This window comes from Pararge aegeria, chromosome 12 (genome assembly GCF_905163445.1).
Source record: "Pararge aegeria chromosome 12, ilParAegt1.1, whole genome shotgun sequence".
In the NCBI taxonomy this organism is placed as follows: Eukaryota; Metazoa; Arthropoda; class Insecta; order Lepidoptera; family Nymphalidae; genus Pararge; species Pararge aegeria.
Genome location: NC_053191.1, coordinates 7,403,659 through 7,421,576, shown reverse-complemented (window position 1 = coordinate 7,421,576; position 17,918 = coordinate 7,403,659). Strand labels below are relative to the sequence as shown.

The 17,918-nt window shown below is 34.2% G+C and overlaps 1 protein-coding gene across 1 annotated transcript; it reads left to right on the top strand.

Moving 5' to 3' along the window:
• Positions 1–4,059: 4,059 nt before the first annotated feature.
• On the top strand, positions 4,060–14,812 carry LOC120628251 (pupal cuticle protein-like). The gene is made up of 3 exons (XM_039896532.1): positions 4,060–4,184; positions 12,493–12,739; positions 14,248–14,812. The coding sequence occupies exons 1-3, from the start codon at positions 4,173–4,175 to the stop codon at positions 14,682–14,684; spliced, it is 696 nt and encodes a 231-aa protein (XP_039752466.1). The 5' UTR covers positions 4,060–4,172; the 3' UTR covers positions 14,685–14,812.
• The last annotated feature ends 3,106 nt before the right edge of the window (positions 14,813–17,918 follow it).

Here is a 17,918-nt window from a genome sequence, read left to right as displayed (position 1 = left end):
ACAATTTTTATTTGACCAGCGTAGTGGGTTCCTTGAAATGAATTTCATTCTACTATAGAAATAAATTGGTCATCAACATCATCATCATCGTACAATCGTTGGACGACTGCAACAAGACAAAGTTCTTATTTTATTCGCGTCAGGCCTTATAGAGAACCGATAAAATCCTATACAAAACCAAAATTTCATTAGATAAGAAAGTTTCTATATGGGGCTTTTTTGCCTTTTCTTTCTATTGAAGTTTTTACCGCGAGAAGTAGAAATAATACCACAGAACCCTCATTCAGTCATTATTGCATGCAGTGCATTGTGTCAAAAAACAGAGAAAACGCCCGGGCACTCTCACTTTCACGTCTCACTTCGCACCCGCGGAGTTTTGCAAACTTCTCCCATTTACCCTATTTCATGGTAAACGTTTAGAATATAAGAGGTACATTAATTACTGTCAACTACTAAATGGATTGAAGTTACTTACCGCTGGTTCGAAGAACACTACTAAAGTGGAGTGGTTCTTGATGTTTCAATATTAGTCGTATACGCGGTGCTATATGTTCTTATTTCGGTGATTGATTCGGCTAAACCTGAACCATTGGGAACTTGAATCTCATGGTGAGACGTTTAATTTATTATTAGAGCTACTATTCTTGCAAAGAAACGGCTTAGTATAGTCAGTCCAATGGTTATTAATGGTTCCAAAATAATATTTTGTGATTGTGTTTCTTAGCCTATTAATGTCCCACAGTTAGGCACTGGCCTCGTCTTTCATAGAAGATAAGTAATTAGAACACTGACCCACCATGCTGCTCCAATGTGGTTTCCCAGGCTTTAGCTATTATCATCACACCACGACTTAACGTGCTTTCCGAGGCACGAGAATGGACACCGAAAAATTTCATTATTTTAAAATGTTACTGAAAATTTCTCGGCAGAAAAATTAACAAGTGGTTGTTTAACTCACGAGTCACAACATAATAATTTAATATGATAGGTCTGTGACAGCAATTAGACACGTCAATTCACATAAGGTCATAAAGCGGTGATTATAGAATACGGTTATAGAGCTATTTTGATTGATAGGGACATTTATTACATGTGCTTTTTACCTCGCACATCGAGCTTTTGTTTATTATGACATACCTAATGTATAAATTGTATAGGTGTCATATTATGTTATGATATGTTTTGATAAGGGATTAAGTACATTTATTTAACCGCTAAACGGAGTGGCTGCGATGTGTGGTGTTCGGCAATATTTAAATCTCTCGTTTACTTCACCATACTTATTTTATGAATGCTTAAGTGTGTCTATTTGTTTGTTTGTTACTTATGCTCGGTTCAACCACTGCACCGATATTGATGAAATATAGCTGATATATAGATTGCATCACGAAAATGGCCATGGGATATTTTTATACCGGTAGAACACATGGTGCTCGGAAGATTTTATATAATAAATATTGTAAGGAACACATTAGCCAGAATGCCATTGAGTAATCTCAGTTTAAGCTTTCTTTTTGTTTTTGACACAATTATTCGAAAATTCTTGCTCTTGCGCCATATTGCGTTAATTTTACTGTCAGTTACTAGTTAGCTCCTTCTACTTGGATGCAATATTTCTCCCAGCAAAGAATCCGTACAGCTAGGATGTGGAACGCCCTCAACCTGCCACGTATTACTTGAGTACCTTCAAGGCAAGAGTGAATAGGCTTTTTTTGGGCAAGCGTGCTCCAACCTATACCTCATCATTGCGTTCTAACGGCCATGATTGTCGTCACGCTGGTCTATCGTTAATAAAAAAAAACTTCTGTTCCTGGTAGTATCAGACATTAGCTGGGCGATGTAGACTGCTGCGTTACAATAGACTGCAGCCGGTCAACCTGACACTAGAGACCAAATAAATCTGTGCAGATGAACCTGAGCAGATGAAGAAGCAGAACTCGTTGCCATAAATTTGCGATGGCGCTAACAAAACATGCGCTTTGTTTATAGCTGAACAGTTGGCAACCTGACTGTAAAGTTATTGAATAGCCCCCGGCTTATGCTCTCCGCCCGGTTTTTTGTGCTAAGTGCTTTATCTTTGTATGTTTATAAATAAGTTGAGGGCGGGGTAGGCATATTACTATGTCGTACAGCTGCCTTAAGTGACATTGATTTGAATTGAACAAGGAATGCTGGGAGGTACTTCCGGAACAGCATGTAGCATGTTTCTTGCAAAGTAGTGTCACAGTATAATGAAGAGATACAGTAGTACAAGTGGTAAATGCCGACACTCGTTTACAATCAATGTTTAGAGATTATGTATGTAAACTAACAGATGTAAGGAGATTTGCTTTTGAAAAACCTATAAAATACGACGGTAAATTTAAATTGTATTCAGCTGCGATGACATCGGTAAAACAAATGGGATCGGTAATGGAGTTTTCCGATTTTTATTCGAGCAAACTGGAGCTGCGATAAGATAAACTGGACCGCATGTACTATACAATAAGACTAGGGGCTATTCTTTATAAATTTCGATACAATCCAGCCTTAATAGGATGCAAAAAAGGTGTTATATGAACAACAGATTGAGAAAACGGTAAATAGACAAAAATATATTATTTAGAACAAAAACCTATTGCAATTTAAGTAAAACCTACACTTTTTCATTGTCCTTGTTGTAACTGTAAAATAGGCTCGCGCGTATTGTTATAATGGCGACATATTGCGCCATTGCCAGTTTAAATAACAATATGAAGTATAATAAGATTGTAACGCCCTATATCGAAGCTGTTTCCATACAAAAGACATCAACGTCGTCCTGCTAGCGTCCTTTGTCCGCTGGCCCGCCTGTCGGCCTTTTACTGCCAGGAATTTGTTTGAGGAAATATTTGATTATGTCCTTGTAAATGTTCTAAACCTAGGCTTGATAAGGAATTGATTAATTATCTCCTAACTCGAAAGGCGCGCGGCTTTGCCTACATGCACTGTTTGTAACTCCAGTTCACTACTGAATCGATGATAATATTGCAAATGCAACGTTTTTCTGTTTCTGTATTACATATATTCCGCTCGGCCACAGCACTGATCTTGATGAAATTTTGCCCAAAGATAACTAGTGTCCTCTTTGGATATACTCGTAGTGCTTTTGCTTCCCGGAAATCAGTCGGGATAAAATAAACATTTGCTTACTTCGCAAATATTCCTATTTTGGCAAAATTTTGGACATTATATAGTCACCCTGAAGCTGGCATATGTACTTACATGGGAAACGGTTTATCCCGAGAAACGAGAAGTACCCTCGGGAGTGTTAAAGAACCGAAACAAAAAACCGAAACAAAAAGGTGGATTGAATCGCGTTTTATAATTGTAAGCAAAGTAGTTTGTGTTATAAAAAATTTGAAAGTTGCTGCGTGAAAAAGGATAAACTTTCAAACTCACTTGTATTTAACTTTTTGTGGTTGTGTAGTTTTTTTGGATATAAAAGTATCATAAGCATTTCAAGATTCTAATTACCAATGAAATATATTTCTTCAAATACCATACTGGGTATTCGAAAGGTAAAATTAGAATTGCACTTTAGGTATGTCCCAAAGAAATCATGATTTTTTTCAGAAAAAGTGATAGTTAAGAATCGTACAAGATAATGTAACCCTAAATTTTAAGCTCAGTTCTTAAGAAATTCCAGTAATCAAACATACGTGTACATGGATAATCATTGATACAGGGATAATAATAAAAAAAGAGTATTGCGATAAGCCAGTTACAGAACGCAATAGAAAATCAAATTAAAAAGTGCAGCCAATAATACAAAATACATGGCAATCACACCACAATTTTACGCAAGAACAAATGCATGTAGGTATTTTGTAGAGTACCTATATAAATTGTGTATGAAATACAGCCTTGACCTTGAGTATTCTTTCATCCCCAAAATCACCCTTATCATGTGCGCCAAGCCGCATCAAAATTAAAATTACGGCATTGCACTTGCCAATTAATTGTTTCCAATTACGACTTACCTAGCGGGGTGTTTCATATATAAGGGCGCAGGCTTCGATCTACAGCATTCCGACTTTAGAAGTGGTGGTGAAAACACGCTTAGGCGAAATTCTCTAGGCGAGTACTGACTCCCAGCAGCGCTTAGTTAGTTCGTTTGAGATCTCCCAACCTTAGTTTTAAAATCAGTAATCATGCAGTCAATGGTAAGTGTGTGTTTTATTCATAATTTTCTCCTTTACCTCTCTATTCTCATAAAGTATCGCATGTAAAAAAATACCTCATTAACTGATAACTATCATACAGCATTATAAATTCAAAACATTAATTAACATTTAAAAAAAGAATAAGCGAATACGTAATTTAAAAAAACATTTTTCTTACTTCTATGTCATTCGTAGACTTTCCTTATTTAAATATAATTTTATCACTAAAGTTGATCTAACTGAAAACGTAGGAATATTTGAACAACTCATTTGAGTATAAACAAAATTTGCATTTTGTTGTCATAAATCGTATCATTACAGTAAAGTCGTGGTTACTTTGGACAAATTTGCTGAAGTATTTACATAATCTATGCACATACTTTTATGAGAAAATTAATACTATTGACAAATTGATATTAAAAAATATTGATTTCTTTACTATATAGTATCGCAAAACGCGGAAAAATAATATTAGTAGTGAATTTCAGAGAATATTTCAATAAATTATAACATCGTGTAAAGCTAGCTAGAAAATGGATCTAATGAGAACCAAAATGGTAAAATTAAGACAAAAGCTTATGCTTTCAAAAAAAAAATATTGACCGTACTAATATCTGTTTAAACAGATTTGAAAAAGTCTGCTTAAACTTTACAAACAAAAAAGATAATAGTAGTAGTATTTAACGACTACAAACAAAATACAGCAGAAGATATGGATTAAAATGTTAACCATAATTATTCATTAATAGAAAATTCTTAATACAATATTTAGTGTGGTACTTTAATACTTGAGGGCGGCATCTTAGGCGGATTACTGTATCTACTTAAGTTTAAAATTGGTCAAGGTTGATTTTAAAAGACAACAATGCATTAGAAGAGTTATTAATTAATTCATGTAGGTACATATTGTAGTCGCCTACGAGATTGCATATCAATATTACACTTAGTCATTGTTTTTATCAACTTTCATTTGTATTTTAGATCTAACACTTTTTAACGTGCTTTATCGAAGAATAGATTTTTCTATTTAATGTTTTAGCCCGTTTTACATGTTATGAAATAAAGTTTTATAGAGTTCGGTTTAGTAAGTTTCATGGTTATAAGTAGTTTAGATTTCTCCTTTCGAATCGGTAGTACTGAAGATTAGACGTAACTAACACATAGGCAAACAAAAAAAACATTGTTTGCTATCGTTTAGGAATAGAATAGTTACATTAAATTCACAGATAAAACTTTTATTTCTATGATTTATTATACTTCTATGTTAAAGATTTGGTCAAGGCTTCTAAACGCATAATTGAAAGAAATAAGAGCAATGAAAATGCTGAAATCTAGTTTAGTGTCAAAAGGCGATTGAAAAACTTTAAAACAGTGTTGCGTTGGCTATGGGCGGATGCGTTAAATAAAGATGACTTCACGCTTCAGTAGACTTCGTTTTGTGGTTATAAAATGCTTTTTTATACCTATTACAATGGTTTTTGTAGCTATTCAGTTGCACGCAAAACCCTTTAGGTGATTATTCATAATTTTACAGCTATAATTTTAGTGTACTTTAGTGTACACTAAAAACATAGCAGTAAAATTAATGCGATGTTAGACGACAGGGTTTCTGATTAATTTCATTTTCATTTTCATTGAATGTCATTGAAATTAACTATTGATAATATATTAATATATTTTTCGTGCATATATTTTTTTATATATGCATTTAGTACATTTTCCCTCGGGTTAACTATTTTTCAAGGTGTATTTAAAAAATAGTTGAATCAATAATGTGCCTATGAACCCCGTAGATCTGTCAGCTTTCCCCGATCATTAACAACCATTGCAACTGACCGCAAAGTCGAACACACTTCGATTGAGCGTGACGCGGGTAATAATGATTTATATCGCGAAATTTTACTTATGACCTTCGTTACAGTGACCTACTACTGTAACGTCTATTAGTAAAGACTATGTATACATTTTCTTGATATTTGATGCATGAAATTGGCGACCTCTCTGGCGCAGTGGTCAGCACTGAGGTGCTTTAAGTTGTAAGTTTCGGGCTTGATCCTCAGGCAGTTTGATATTTGTTAATTTCTGAACAGATCTGATCTGGTCTTGTAAGAAGCTTTAGCCATGGCTAGTTACCCTACCGACAAAGACGCATCGCGACGAGCGTACCGGTACGATGTTGAGCAGAAATCGATTAGGGATACGGGTTAATATAACTGCCATACCTCTAACCAGTTAGCCCGCTGTATACTACCTAGTGAGATTACAGTCAATGAGATTACAAACATGAAACAAAACACCGATCTAATGTGCGGGTAAAGAGGCCATGACCAAGAGGTCTGATAAACCATCAGAAAATCCATTGAAATTTATTTTTTGTCTCTCATTTATATTATTAAAACTATATTAGATGCTGTAATGTTAAAGTTTAAACAGATTAATTTAGATTTTAAATATTGACACCGTAATACCAAGTCCACCTCTATCCCATATCTGTGCAAAAAAATTCGTCAATCCGTAATTTTGTTGCTGCCAAAAAGGGCAAACTATTTGTACGCATCTACAATATTAGCACAAAAACAATACGACGAATGATTTAGAACTCAAGTTTATTGAATGCGTGCACCTCGTGAAAATTCAGGCACCACCACCAAGTAACCTTCAGAAAATCATAACACTTCCTCACGCCCACTTCCCTTGTTGGGCAATGCAACTGGTTGTGCACCAGTTCACTGAATGATAATTCCGAACCGTTGCAAAAGAGGCGCTTGCAACAGAATGCGAAGGCGAATCGATATGAGTGAGGTCTACGCCTTCAAATTATACACCCGCTTTGTTCTGCATGGAACGATGTGATCATTTTCCGAACACAATACTCCAGATTTACTGCAATAACGAAATTGGTAAAACCGCATCTACTTAGATGCTTGAAAGCAGGCCGCTCCGCTTACATACCTGAAAGATAGACAAACTTAAAATTAATGTTGGAAAGGAGCAGCTACTTAGTTACATTCCGGCTTCTTCATTCATTCTTCTTCTAGAATCTGCCGATTGTAGATCACTACAAACATTAAGACTTGACATTTCAAGGTGCTTATACAGCAGGCTTACTTGAAATAAACGAACGTAACTATTATAAAAGAAAATTTGAGTTAGTTCGCTTGTTACGATTTTACGCCTTGATTGCTTTACCTATAATCATTGAATCTTGTACGTTGTCAGTGATACAGAAAACGGAAATTGGTACTTTTTATCCCGTACCTCATCTCATCAATAGTATAACCTGGTCTGTTTGACCAAATCTACCGAAACGCAAGCAAAGCCGTTGACAAAAGATATTTAACTCTGATGAACTAGTGGGGTTAAGCTCAAAAGTAAGTGTTTTCTAGTCAAAAGCATATAATAGTTAAAAAGAACCACTTACTTTATCTAGAAATAAATTCGACATAGAGATAAAAGTCATGTTTGAGAAGGTATATCCATTTTTTAAGAAAAATTAAATTTCTACATTCACTTGTTTATAACATATCCGGAACACCACTGGTGTTTTATAAAATCCATTAACCCTTTTCAAAATAAGTAGCAGCAATGACTAATAACTGCAGTTAACTTTAATGTAAGTTTTGCTTACATAAATGCAAATTACTAAGGCGACTTGATAATGTTTTACAGAATTCATAGCATTTTCAAATGTCAAAGGATCTTTTCGGAATGCTCCCACGTTGCTCCTAAGCATAAAGGGTACTGGATCGACCTTTCGATTGACCGTGGCTACAATCAATTGGTATTTAACAATCGTCGATTGTTTATGAAATGGGGCAACGGTCAAGATATTTTAGTTGCAAGCTCTCGGTAAAGAGTATACAAATGTATTCCTACACTTCAAAACAATATTTCGAGAGATTAATATGAAACTGAAATAAATCATTAATGTCAATATAAAAGAATAATAAGAAAATTTCACACGTAAGAAAAAAAAATCGCATAATAATCGAGTAGGAACTTAATTCGATCAACTGTTTTAACGTTACTACTTTTGAGTTTGTATTATAAGTTACTGAACCAGAAGACTTCATCACTTCCAAATACCAGATATTGGTTTCGCTTTTTAAACTGGAACGCGATAACGTTCAAAACACGCAACCGTTTCTAAAAAAAGTAAATTTGGTACCTACTGTTAATTCCTAATGGCCCAATTTTTTATTATAATTAACGTGTGTATAGATACATAATTGTTAGTGTGCAATACCATTCCAGTTGGTCAACCACGTGTTTAATTTGCTATAAGATATTCGACTGTTGTAACTCATGAGATGTAGCTCCTATTTTTATAGAACCCAATAAATATTTCTGAATAAAGTAAAAAAGGTAAAGGAAGTTAAAAATACAAATATTTTTGACTTGACGAGGTTAACTTATGTCTAAAGTTTGGTAGCTGGGCAAAATCTTCTTCTGGTGAATCTCGTCACAAGCAACGTGCTTTGCATTGTGATAAAAACGTTCTTACTACAAACATACAAAATTATAACTTAATGTGTGTGTAAGAATAACATTTCCATCTTATAATTTCTATCTACAAAATATCACTCTCACTGATCTTTTTAGCGTAATAAATGAAGTAACTATGTTTTAAATAACCACATCGTGATTTCAATATTACCTACTGCGAAAGTGACAATCTGTTGACTGTAAACCTACGCAACACTTAATCTAGTTTTAAAAGAATAATGGAGAATGATGCGACATTTCTTAGATGTTTTGTTATTATCAATTCGTTTTACCTTTGCAATCACAACCACTCTATTTCTACAAAATTGGTTCAACCCACTTTATATTTGAGACTAACATATAAAATGATTCAATACAGATTGCCATGATTTTACTGAAACTTGTTGACAAAGATTGGGCATGATTGCAATGTAACTGGTCCCATCTTTATATTCGCAATTATTTTCTTGTAATTAAGTATTAGTTAAATTATTCAATAACAATTTTATTTGTATCTCAATTCAAAATTATGAAATATTTTCTACTTAAAACACAGCTGATATTAATTTATACAAGAATTACGTTTTACATCATTATTACGTGAACATTGTAAACTTAAATCTTGTTAGCCTATTTATATTATGTGGACGGTGCCATAAAAAGTTGTATCAAATGAGATACTATTAGTTAGAACAAAGTAGGATACCATGTCTCTTTAAATGTGTAAAGCTGTGGTTTTTGTACGATATTGAAATTCCAATAAGTGCGTGCGGTTTATTTTGTAACAAGATACAGTTTCCAATTGTAACTAGAGTCTGTAACACAAGTTTATATAGCTTTGGCCTTAATAGTGTTGTTAATGACTTTGTTGGTTTTATCGGTAAACTTTATCTTAGTGATAAATATGACCAATTGATTAAAAGCTCAAGACTTAGGTTTAATAGCTATTTTAAGGGTTTTCTTGTAATTATTAACGAATTCAATAAATGATTTACCTTGAGTTATATATATTTCCGAAGTCAATGACTGTTCTGTCATCATATGATGAGGTGCCTTACTAGACAAGTCTTTACTATATATATATATATATATGTCTCCACTATATATATATATAGTGGAAAAGACTTGTCTAGTAAGGTAGTATATATATATATATATATATATATATATATATATATTTAAGAATATTACATATAGATTTATTTAGTAAAAGATTAGTTATATGCTTAGGCTTATCATTGTTCAAAATTACTAAATTCGTGTTGAACGGTTAGTATATCGCTACCTGTTACATAAGCTTTCGTGCTTAGCGCAGATAAATCGGTTATTGTACGTAATCACCGGTTGACATCGCTTCCCAGTTTATGTTATCATAATATTGAGCCGCGCCTTTATCATTTAAACTTGCTCTGATTATATAAATCATTTACATCGATTTATATAATATTCGTTTGGGACTGGAATTTATTTTGTTTATGTAAATGGTTGCTAGCAATAACTAGATTGGCTGTCTAACAAAGATTAAAGTTTAAAAAGCTCTGCTATTCAATATTGAAGTGCTTCTGTCTCTTTATATGGAATAGGCAAGTGGATATGTAATTTACTTATCTGCATAGATTTCGAATCAGTGAAACGCTATGTAATAAATAGGTAGATATATATAAAAACGCATAAGACATGAGAACATGATTTTGGTCCACGTTACGTCGTTTCCTTATAGAACGCCAAAAGTTTGTCGTACTGTTTTTCTTTATTGATTCCAATGGCAATTTTGTAATTTTTTTTAATAAGCAGTCTCTATGTGTTTCCGGCTAGACTTTTTTTAATTTTGTACCAAATATTATAACTATAAAACGAACGCAACACTTTTGATATAACGAAAGATTATATTGTTGGTTATGAACAAGTTTTCTCAATGATTATGATTTTAATTTCAAAACGTAGTAAACCTACTTAATTTTTTTTTTAACTTATCATGTTACGCTTACATAAAAAAATGATCTCGTCACGTTTATGATTGCGTTGAATTTCTTAAACGTGTAATATTTTTTCGACCTTTTCATTCATACAGTCTGCTTTAACTAGGTGTCGAAACTAGATTAAAACAGAACAAAGTGCACAATAAACAATTTGCATAAGTAGGAACATGAAATAATTGTGTGAATAAAGTAGAATCATGGCCCGTATAACGTAAGAATCATTATATTACGATTATTTTTAATTTCGGGCTAGAAGAATTACCAAAGATTTTGTTGGTCTTTCAAAATAAATCTGTCTTTTTATATCTACGAAAACTGTGTTGAATGAAATAAACTATTTGTTCATTGAAATAATTCAATTTACTTACTGAGGTTAAGTGAACCGCGTCTTAATACAATATTATCAAGAAAAAGTATATTGGACGAAACTGTTTTTTGTATCTACTAAGCAGTTAGTGTCTTGAGATCTACTTTTGATTAGCTACGCGTGAAGTTGAGAATCATAGGAATCGTAGAAATTTTTTTGTGTGTTTTTGTGATAACCTTTCTCAATAATAAAAAATTACAATGCAGCTCATTGTAATTTTTTTATTTTAGTTTATACCAAAACTTACTTTACCGATTATAGGAAACTATGACATGCTGTTAAATATTTCGCAATGTTTCTGTTTACTTGATAAAGATAACTCATATTTTCTGTTCTCTTTTACTTGAGGTTTTAGATGGACGTAGTAAAAGTTTACCACATAATATTTTACAAAAACATTAAAGCCTGTATACCTATGACCACCGGTTGCTTGGGCATTCAAAAGCCCCGCAAGCGGAGGGTGGAAGTTTTTTTTTTTTTTATAAATATTTAATAGTGTTTTTTAATTTATTCTTAAGCATTGTTAATAATTAAAAAAAAATAATAAATTATAGAAAAAGCCTGTATACCTATATTATTAGGTACACTTTTGTTGTAGGTAACAGATCCAAACCTGCATTTTATACACAGTATAAATTCATTCAATAGCCAGTGTTTTAAAGATACATACTAGGAAGTTACATAGATTTAGATAGTTTACTTCGTTGGTATTTAAAATAAATGATATTGAAAGACATTGAAATAAAATAGTTCCACGAATTACGCTCTCATAAAGTTGAAATTCAATTAAGAGAGACATGCGTCGATCGTTACGATTAAGTTCCTCTCCTTACCGGTCAGTTAATAATTGATATAAATCATTTTATGTCATATTTAGTTGAAGCAGTCATCAATAAATATCGCAGCCTTGTCGGCTGCACATAACTACAATGCCCTTAATAGTAGAACCACGTTACCGAGAAAAAGATTGATTACACCGATAGCTTACAAATTGTAATCGGAAAAAATACTCCACAAAATAATCCCACGATCATGAAGTAATTTTGATAATTACTATATAATTATATAGGAATTCCAATTCTTTCTTTAAAAGGTTTATAGCGTAAAGATACCAGACATACCTACCACTATACGTATAATTTTTTTTTACGAATAAATGTAGTGTTGTACCTACTTTTAATTTCGAAGTTATATTTATAACTTTTGTCAGTACGATACGGCAAGGAAGTTTTATATACCTAATAAAATGCTAATACTAAAGCCAAACTTTTAAAGATGAATTAAGTAGAAAGGAAGGTTATTGAAATGTAAACAGTAAAAGTTCATATGGACTGGGATTACGGACGATTTATTTATTGACGCTATGATGAGGTCTAGGTCTCGGCAAGCTTTCCTACTCACCCTCTCATAGATGGTTTTATGTGCCAGGAAACATGGATGTCGGTAGTGTTTACATATTACTTTCTTATTTTTACAGATTATCCTTGCCGCTTCCCTCTGCCTCGCGCAAGCATCTTACTACGCGGGTCCCCCAGCGCACATAGCACTCAGCCCTGATGGCAAATATGTGCTCGACACACCAGAAGTAGCGCACGCAAAGGCCGCCCATTTAGCTGCGCACGCGCAAGCATCCACCTCACATGGCGCCTGGGCACCCGCCGGCGGCGCTTACCTTGCCGGACCTGCGTACGGCGCTGGCGGACACTACGGTGCTCCTGCTGCTGGTACGTAAAACTTTGATTTCAATGGAGCTCACTTCTGTAAGCACAAAATACATAGCAAGAACAATAAGAAATGACCGTTTGTCTAAAGTACTTTAGGCTTCATCGCTAAAAAAAATACAGGATTACTGCGTGCAAGTTTGTTAAATCTTTTAAGCCGTTTATACTTAAATAAAGATACGCTATTGTAGGTGATCAGAAGTGGGGAATTAAGTTTGGGTTAAGCTAAGAAAAAAATGTATAAAATTCCACCATTATCGTAAACTATACACACATTGAAAATATCAAAAGATTTATTTTGTTAATGTCTATTTTTAATTTCATATATCTATTGATATATTTGAAAACCAATAATAGTTTGTTCTGTATACTGAGTAAAATAATTACATGAAATACAAAACCACAAACGCAAAGAAGTCGGCTGTAACTTTTCTACAATTATGAGCTTCTATGATAAATCCATACTTTCAACTTTTGTTATTACTTCGTTCAAATTTTAACAAGGTGTATTTAAGTAACGCTCTTGATTTTGACATAAGTACAGATAGTTAGGACAGAATAGAACTGTTGCAGACAATGAAAGTAAATGTAAAAAGGTAATAAACTAAAAGTTGCAATGTGTTGATTGAACAAGCAATAGATTTCTTGTCATGTCATAATAAAAAGTGCAGCCGTTTCAAACGACTTCATCAAGACATTCAGACATTATTGATTTTCTGTAAACAATGAGGTTTCTTCTTTTGTAATTAATTATCCTCGACCCAGAACTTACATACTTAACATGTACTTCTTGTCATATGACATGTGTATTAACAATGATTGATGATGCCCAACTTCTTTTATGGAGTAGCAAAGTTATACAGATATATCTATCACGACCTACTGCTGGCAAATGGATTTGTGCACAAACGAACCACGCTTCTAATACGGATAGGCGGACTTTAAATCATCAATACCATATACTATTTTGAACATTATAACTAAGATCCAAATCTTAATATACTTTCTTACGGAGCAGACAACGTCAACTTCCTAAATGGTCGTACTCAAAATATCTTGACAGACAATCCAATACGAGATCGTTAAATCTTATAGGTTATACTATGTGGTCTAGTGGCCTAGTGGTCAGAGCGTCGAGTTCGATCCGCGGCAAGCAGCTCTCTTTTTTTCTGAGTTATGTGCGTTTTTAATTTAATCAATTATAATATTATTTGCTTTAACGGTGAAGGAAACGATCGTGAGGAAACCTGCATACCTGATAATTTTCCAAAATGTTCTTAAAATGTGGGTAAAGTCAACCAATCCCCACTTGGCCAGCGTAGGAGAGTATTGTTTTCGAGAAGAGATCTTTGCCCTGTAGTTAGCCGGTAATGGGTTGATACTGATGAAAAGAGAAAACATGTTTGAACATATTGTCCGTCATGTTTATTTGTTCGGGCTGATTTTCGGCACAGCTGAACCGACAGGGCTTCATGATGATGATGAAAACTCCACAATTAACTTAATTGCAGGTCTTCTTAAATACGGCCCCGCTCCCCTAGCACACGACGGTCGCGTCATCGACACCCCCGAGGTCGCCCACCTGAAGGCCGCTCACATCTCTGCTCACTCCGCGGCGGCAGCCAAGGCCGCTCACGGTGGATACGCTGGCATCGGCGCTGGTCACGGCGCTGGTCTAGGCGCTGGCTACGGTGCCGCTGCCTACGGCGCTGGCGCTGGCTACGGTGCTGGCTACGGAGCCGGATACGCGGGAGGTTACGGCAAATGGACCGGTCCCCAGGCCCACATCCAACTCACTCACGACGGACAATATGTCGTGGACACGCCTGAGGTACAGCACGCCCGCGCTGCTCACTTCGCGCAATTCGCTCACGCCGCACAAGCCGCCGCCTCCGCGCCCGAAGAGCCTTGGGATGCCCACTCCAACGGCGCCCACGGTTGGCACTAAGATCTACCTCCGATTCGGCCCCCGCACTGCCTGAAACTATTTTTTTTATACAAAAGTGAATAAAAAACCAAAAAAAAAAAATGTTAAGCTGTATAAAGTTGAATGACCGATGTGTATAGCTATGCTAGAGCGAGTTTTGTACCTTAATAATGTAATAAAAATCTTATAATGTTACAAAAGATTGTTTACTTTCTTATATAAACCATTGAATTTATAAATCTTCTTTTAAGTTTGGATATGCCAAACTAAAAAAAATGTTAATAACATGAGTTATTCTATGTACAAAGAATCGAAGGAAAGGCTTTCAAAGACTCTCCTGTTTAATTTGTAATAAAATAAATTCATAAGTATCAAATCAAAAACAGTTTAAAATAAATAAACCATATGCAGTAAGTTTGAGGTTAGACGCAATCTAACCTAACTAAGCAACCGACCGACTTGATATTTGACATAAAGCAAGTTAAAAGGATGGAGAGCAACATAGGCTACTTTTTATCCCAGGAAAACAAACGGGATTAAAACCGTAAACACGAGCAACAGCTAGTATTTTTATATTTACTCTTTCATTTATTTATTTAAAACCAATCCTGTCGGTGTTTAAAACTAATATACAACGTGTAAATGAAAACCTAAATATTACTTCACAGGTTTTAGAGGTACATTATTTACTGTCTCTGAGACTTATCTGTGAAACCCAAAACCCTATAGTTTTTGTGTAAACCACTGAAATCAGATACAGCCCTAACATCACATCCAAAATTGAAATCAAGTCCACTCCTGTCACTTTATTAGATACGCGTCGCGTAGCGTAAGAACAATGCATGTGACGTTCTTTTATCTTCAATATGGTTGTCATAAGTAAGCACTTGGAATGTTTTGAATTTGTTTGTATGGAAAAATAAATATGCTTTCTTTTCATTTCATATTTTAAATATACTCATGAACCCTCCGACAGTATTGCGTAATAATAACGCTGTATAAGTGTCTGTGCTAGGTCTACGTGAATGATTTTGTTTTAATTAGCTACAGACCATATAATGACACTCATCCAAGTGTCGTATCCTGAGTATTCCATATACTTCTAACTAGCGGATGCCCGCGCTACAGCCAAATATCAAATATCCACTCATAGTCAGTTCAACCGTTTATAATAGTACGTTAGATGCCCACAAATCGACAGAAATACCTACACACTTTATAGATATTAAGTTAAGTTTGAAAGAGTTCCGTTGAAAAAACTTCTTGTGATAAATATTTGATAAAAGTATTTTCAATGTTTTAGTTAATTAACTCTTCTTTGTTTGAATAATAACATTTCAAAGGTCTATTAAGGAATAAATCTTTAGGTAATTATTTGATTATTCGAAAAACCTTATAAAATTTTTGAGTAGATACAATATAAATGTAAATATCGATATTAGCAATATTGTGCCTTTGTGAAATGACTACGAAAACACTCATAGTCACTAGACCAACGAGATCGTTAAATCTCATAGTTAGCGGTGACAGCCTAGTGGTCAGAGAGTCGGCAACCCTTTCGGGGTCCAGAGTTCGATCCGCGGCAAGCAGCTCTAACTTTTATTTCGGAGCTATATGGGTTTTTAATTTTAGCAATTATAAAATCACACGCTTTAACGGTAAAGGAAGTTTAAGGAAATCTTTGTGAGGAAACCTATATCCCTGAGAGATCTCTATAATTTTCTCAAAGGCCTGAGAAGTCCACCAATCCGCACTTAGCCAGCGCGGTGGACTATAGTCTAAGCCCTTCTCATTCTGAAGGAACCCTGTACGCCTGGACCCCTGTAGTGGCCGGTAATGGGTTGATGATAATAATGATGATATAATATTTTAGAATTAAAATTCTTCTTTTATTGCTTTGCTTTTCAAGTGAGACAACAGCATTGACTCTCTAAAAAATCAAAGCCTATTTTTATTCAAGGCATGCAAATTAATAGATCTCAATAGAGTTCGATATTTATTAACGTGGAAGATGTTAAAGTTATAAAGTTGCCTTAATTATAAATAATCATTAAGTGTTACATCGTGACCACGTTACACGGTTGGGCACTTGGCATTAGCGTTATGATATGTAGCCTAAGCCTTTGTCAACATTTAAAGTAAATTATTCAAATCGAACCAGGAGTTCATCGCGTTCAAGAAAACAAACACGCAAACAAACTCTTCAGCTTTATATATTAGCATAAGATTAGCTACCATGTAGGTTGGTGGGAATAACGATTATTTTCACATATAAACTGTAAGTTTTACGGACAATGCTTCATGTTTTAGACTATAAAACATGAAGCCAAATTCATCGACCTTCTTATCTTATTTCTGATAATCGCAATATTGTACAGAGTAAATATAACTATTCATTTTTCATAGCATATCTTTAACTACACCATGGAATAAATAGGGATTCATATCGTGAAGAAAAGCCCATGATGAAGATAGAAATAATAGAATTTGTGTCGGGGGCAACCTTTAATTTAATAGGCATGAGCATAAATAAGTGGAGAATTTTTCAACCTAATAAAGAAAGCTTGTTGTTGTGATTTTACTTGTTATTCAAAAAAATATTTCATTCGTGTTTTTTATCTCTTTTACTTGATCAGTGGTCCATTCTCAAGCACTATGTGGTATCCAACTGAGTAGATTTTTAGCACACCTGTGTGACTTCGGTTGCATAGTGTATCATCGAGCCGGTAATCTAATAATATGAGTCGGAGTCTCAATGGCGCCATAATTATAAAATATTATATAATAGTTATCTAATTTTAAATACATACCTACCTTCTGACATATGTTTTTACATAAAATAAGTTATTTTCAAAAATATTATATGTGGACCAACCGAGTTTTGGCTTGTTATACAACTATTGGTCATGATGGGTAAACTGAATAATCTACTTCAGATTGTTTTAACTTCTACAATTAATGACGAATTCATTGCTAAAAACAATTTCCGACATTGGCAAACGTGTACAGAGTAACTATTGCTATGATAAAAAAAAATCATAGAACTTCTTCAACAAAAAATTCTGAATGTTTTTTTATATCGTTCTTTTGTTTTTTTTAAAGGACGAATATAACGCTTTGGTTGCTATAATATGCGAGAAATGGAAGAGTTTGTGTGCTGGACGGCTTTTATGGTACAAAAACATTGTTGGCAGACTGAGGTAGGTACTAACTACTAACCTACTGTTGCATATGGAAACAAGAATTGTTGATCGG

Bases quoted from the DNA above. Each gene is read 5' to 3' on its own strand.
- LOC120628251 (XM_039896532.1), top strand. The intron at 12,740-14,247 runs GTACGTAAAACT...ACTTAATTGCAG, and splicing joins CTACGGTGCTCCTGCTGCTG to GTCTTCTTAAATACGGCCCC.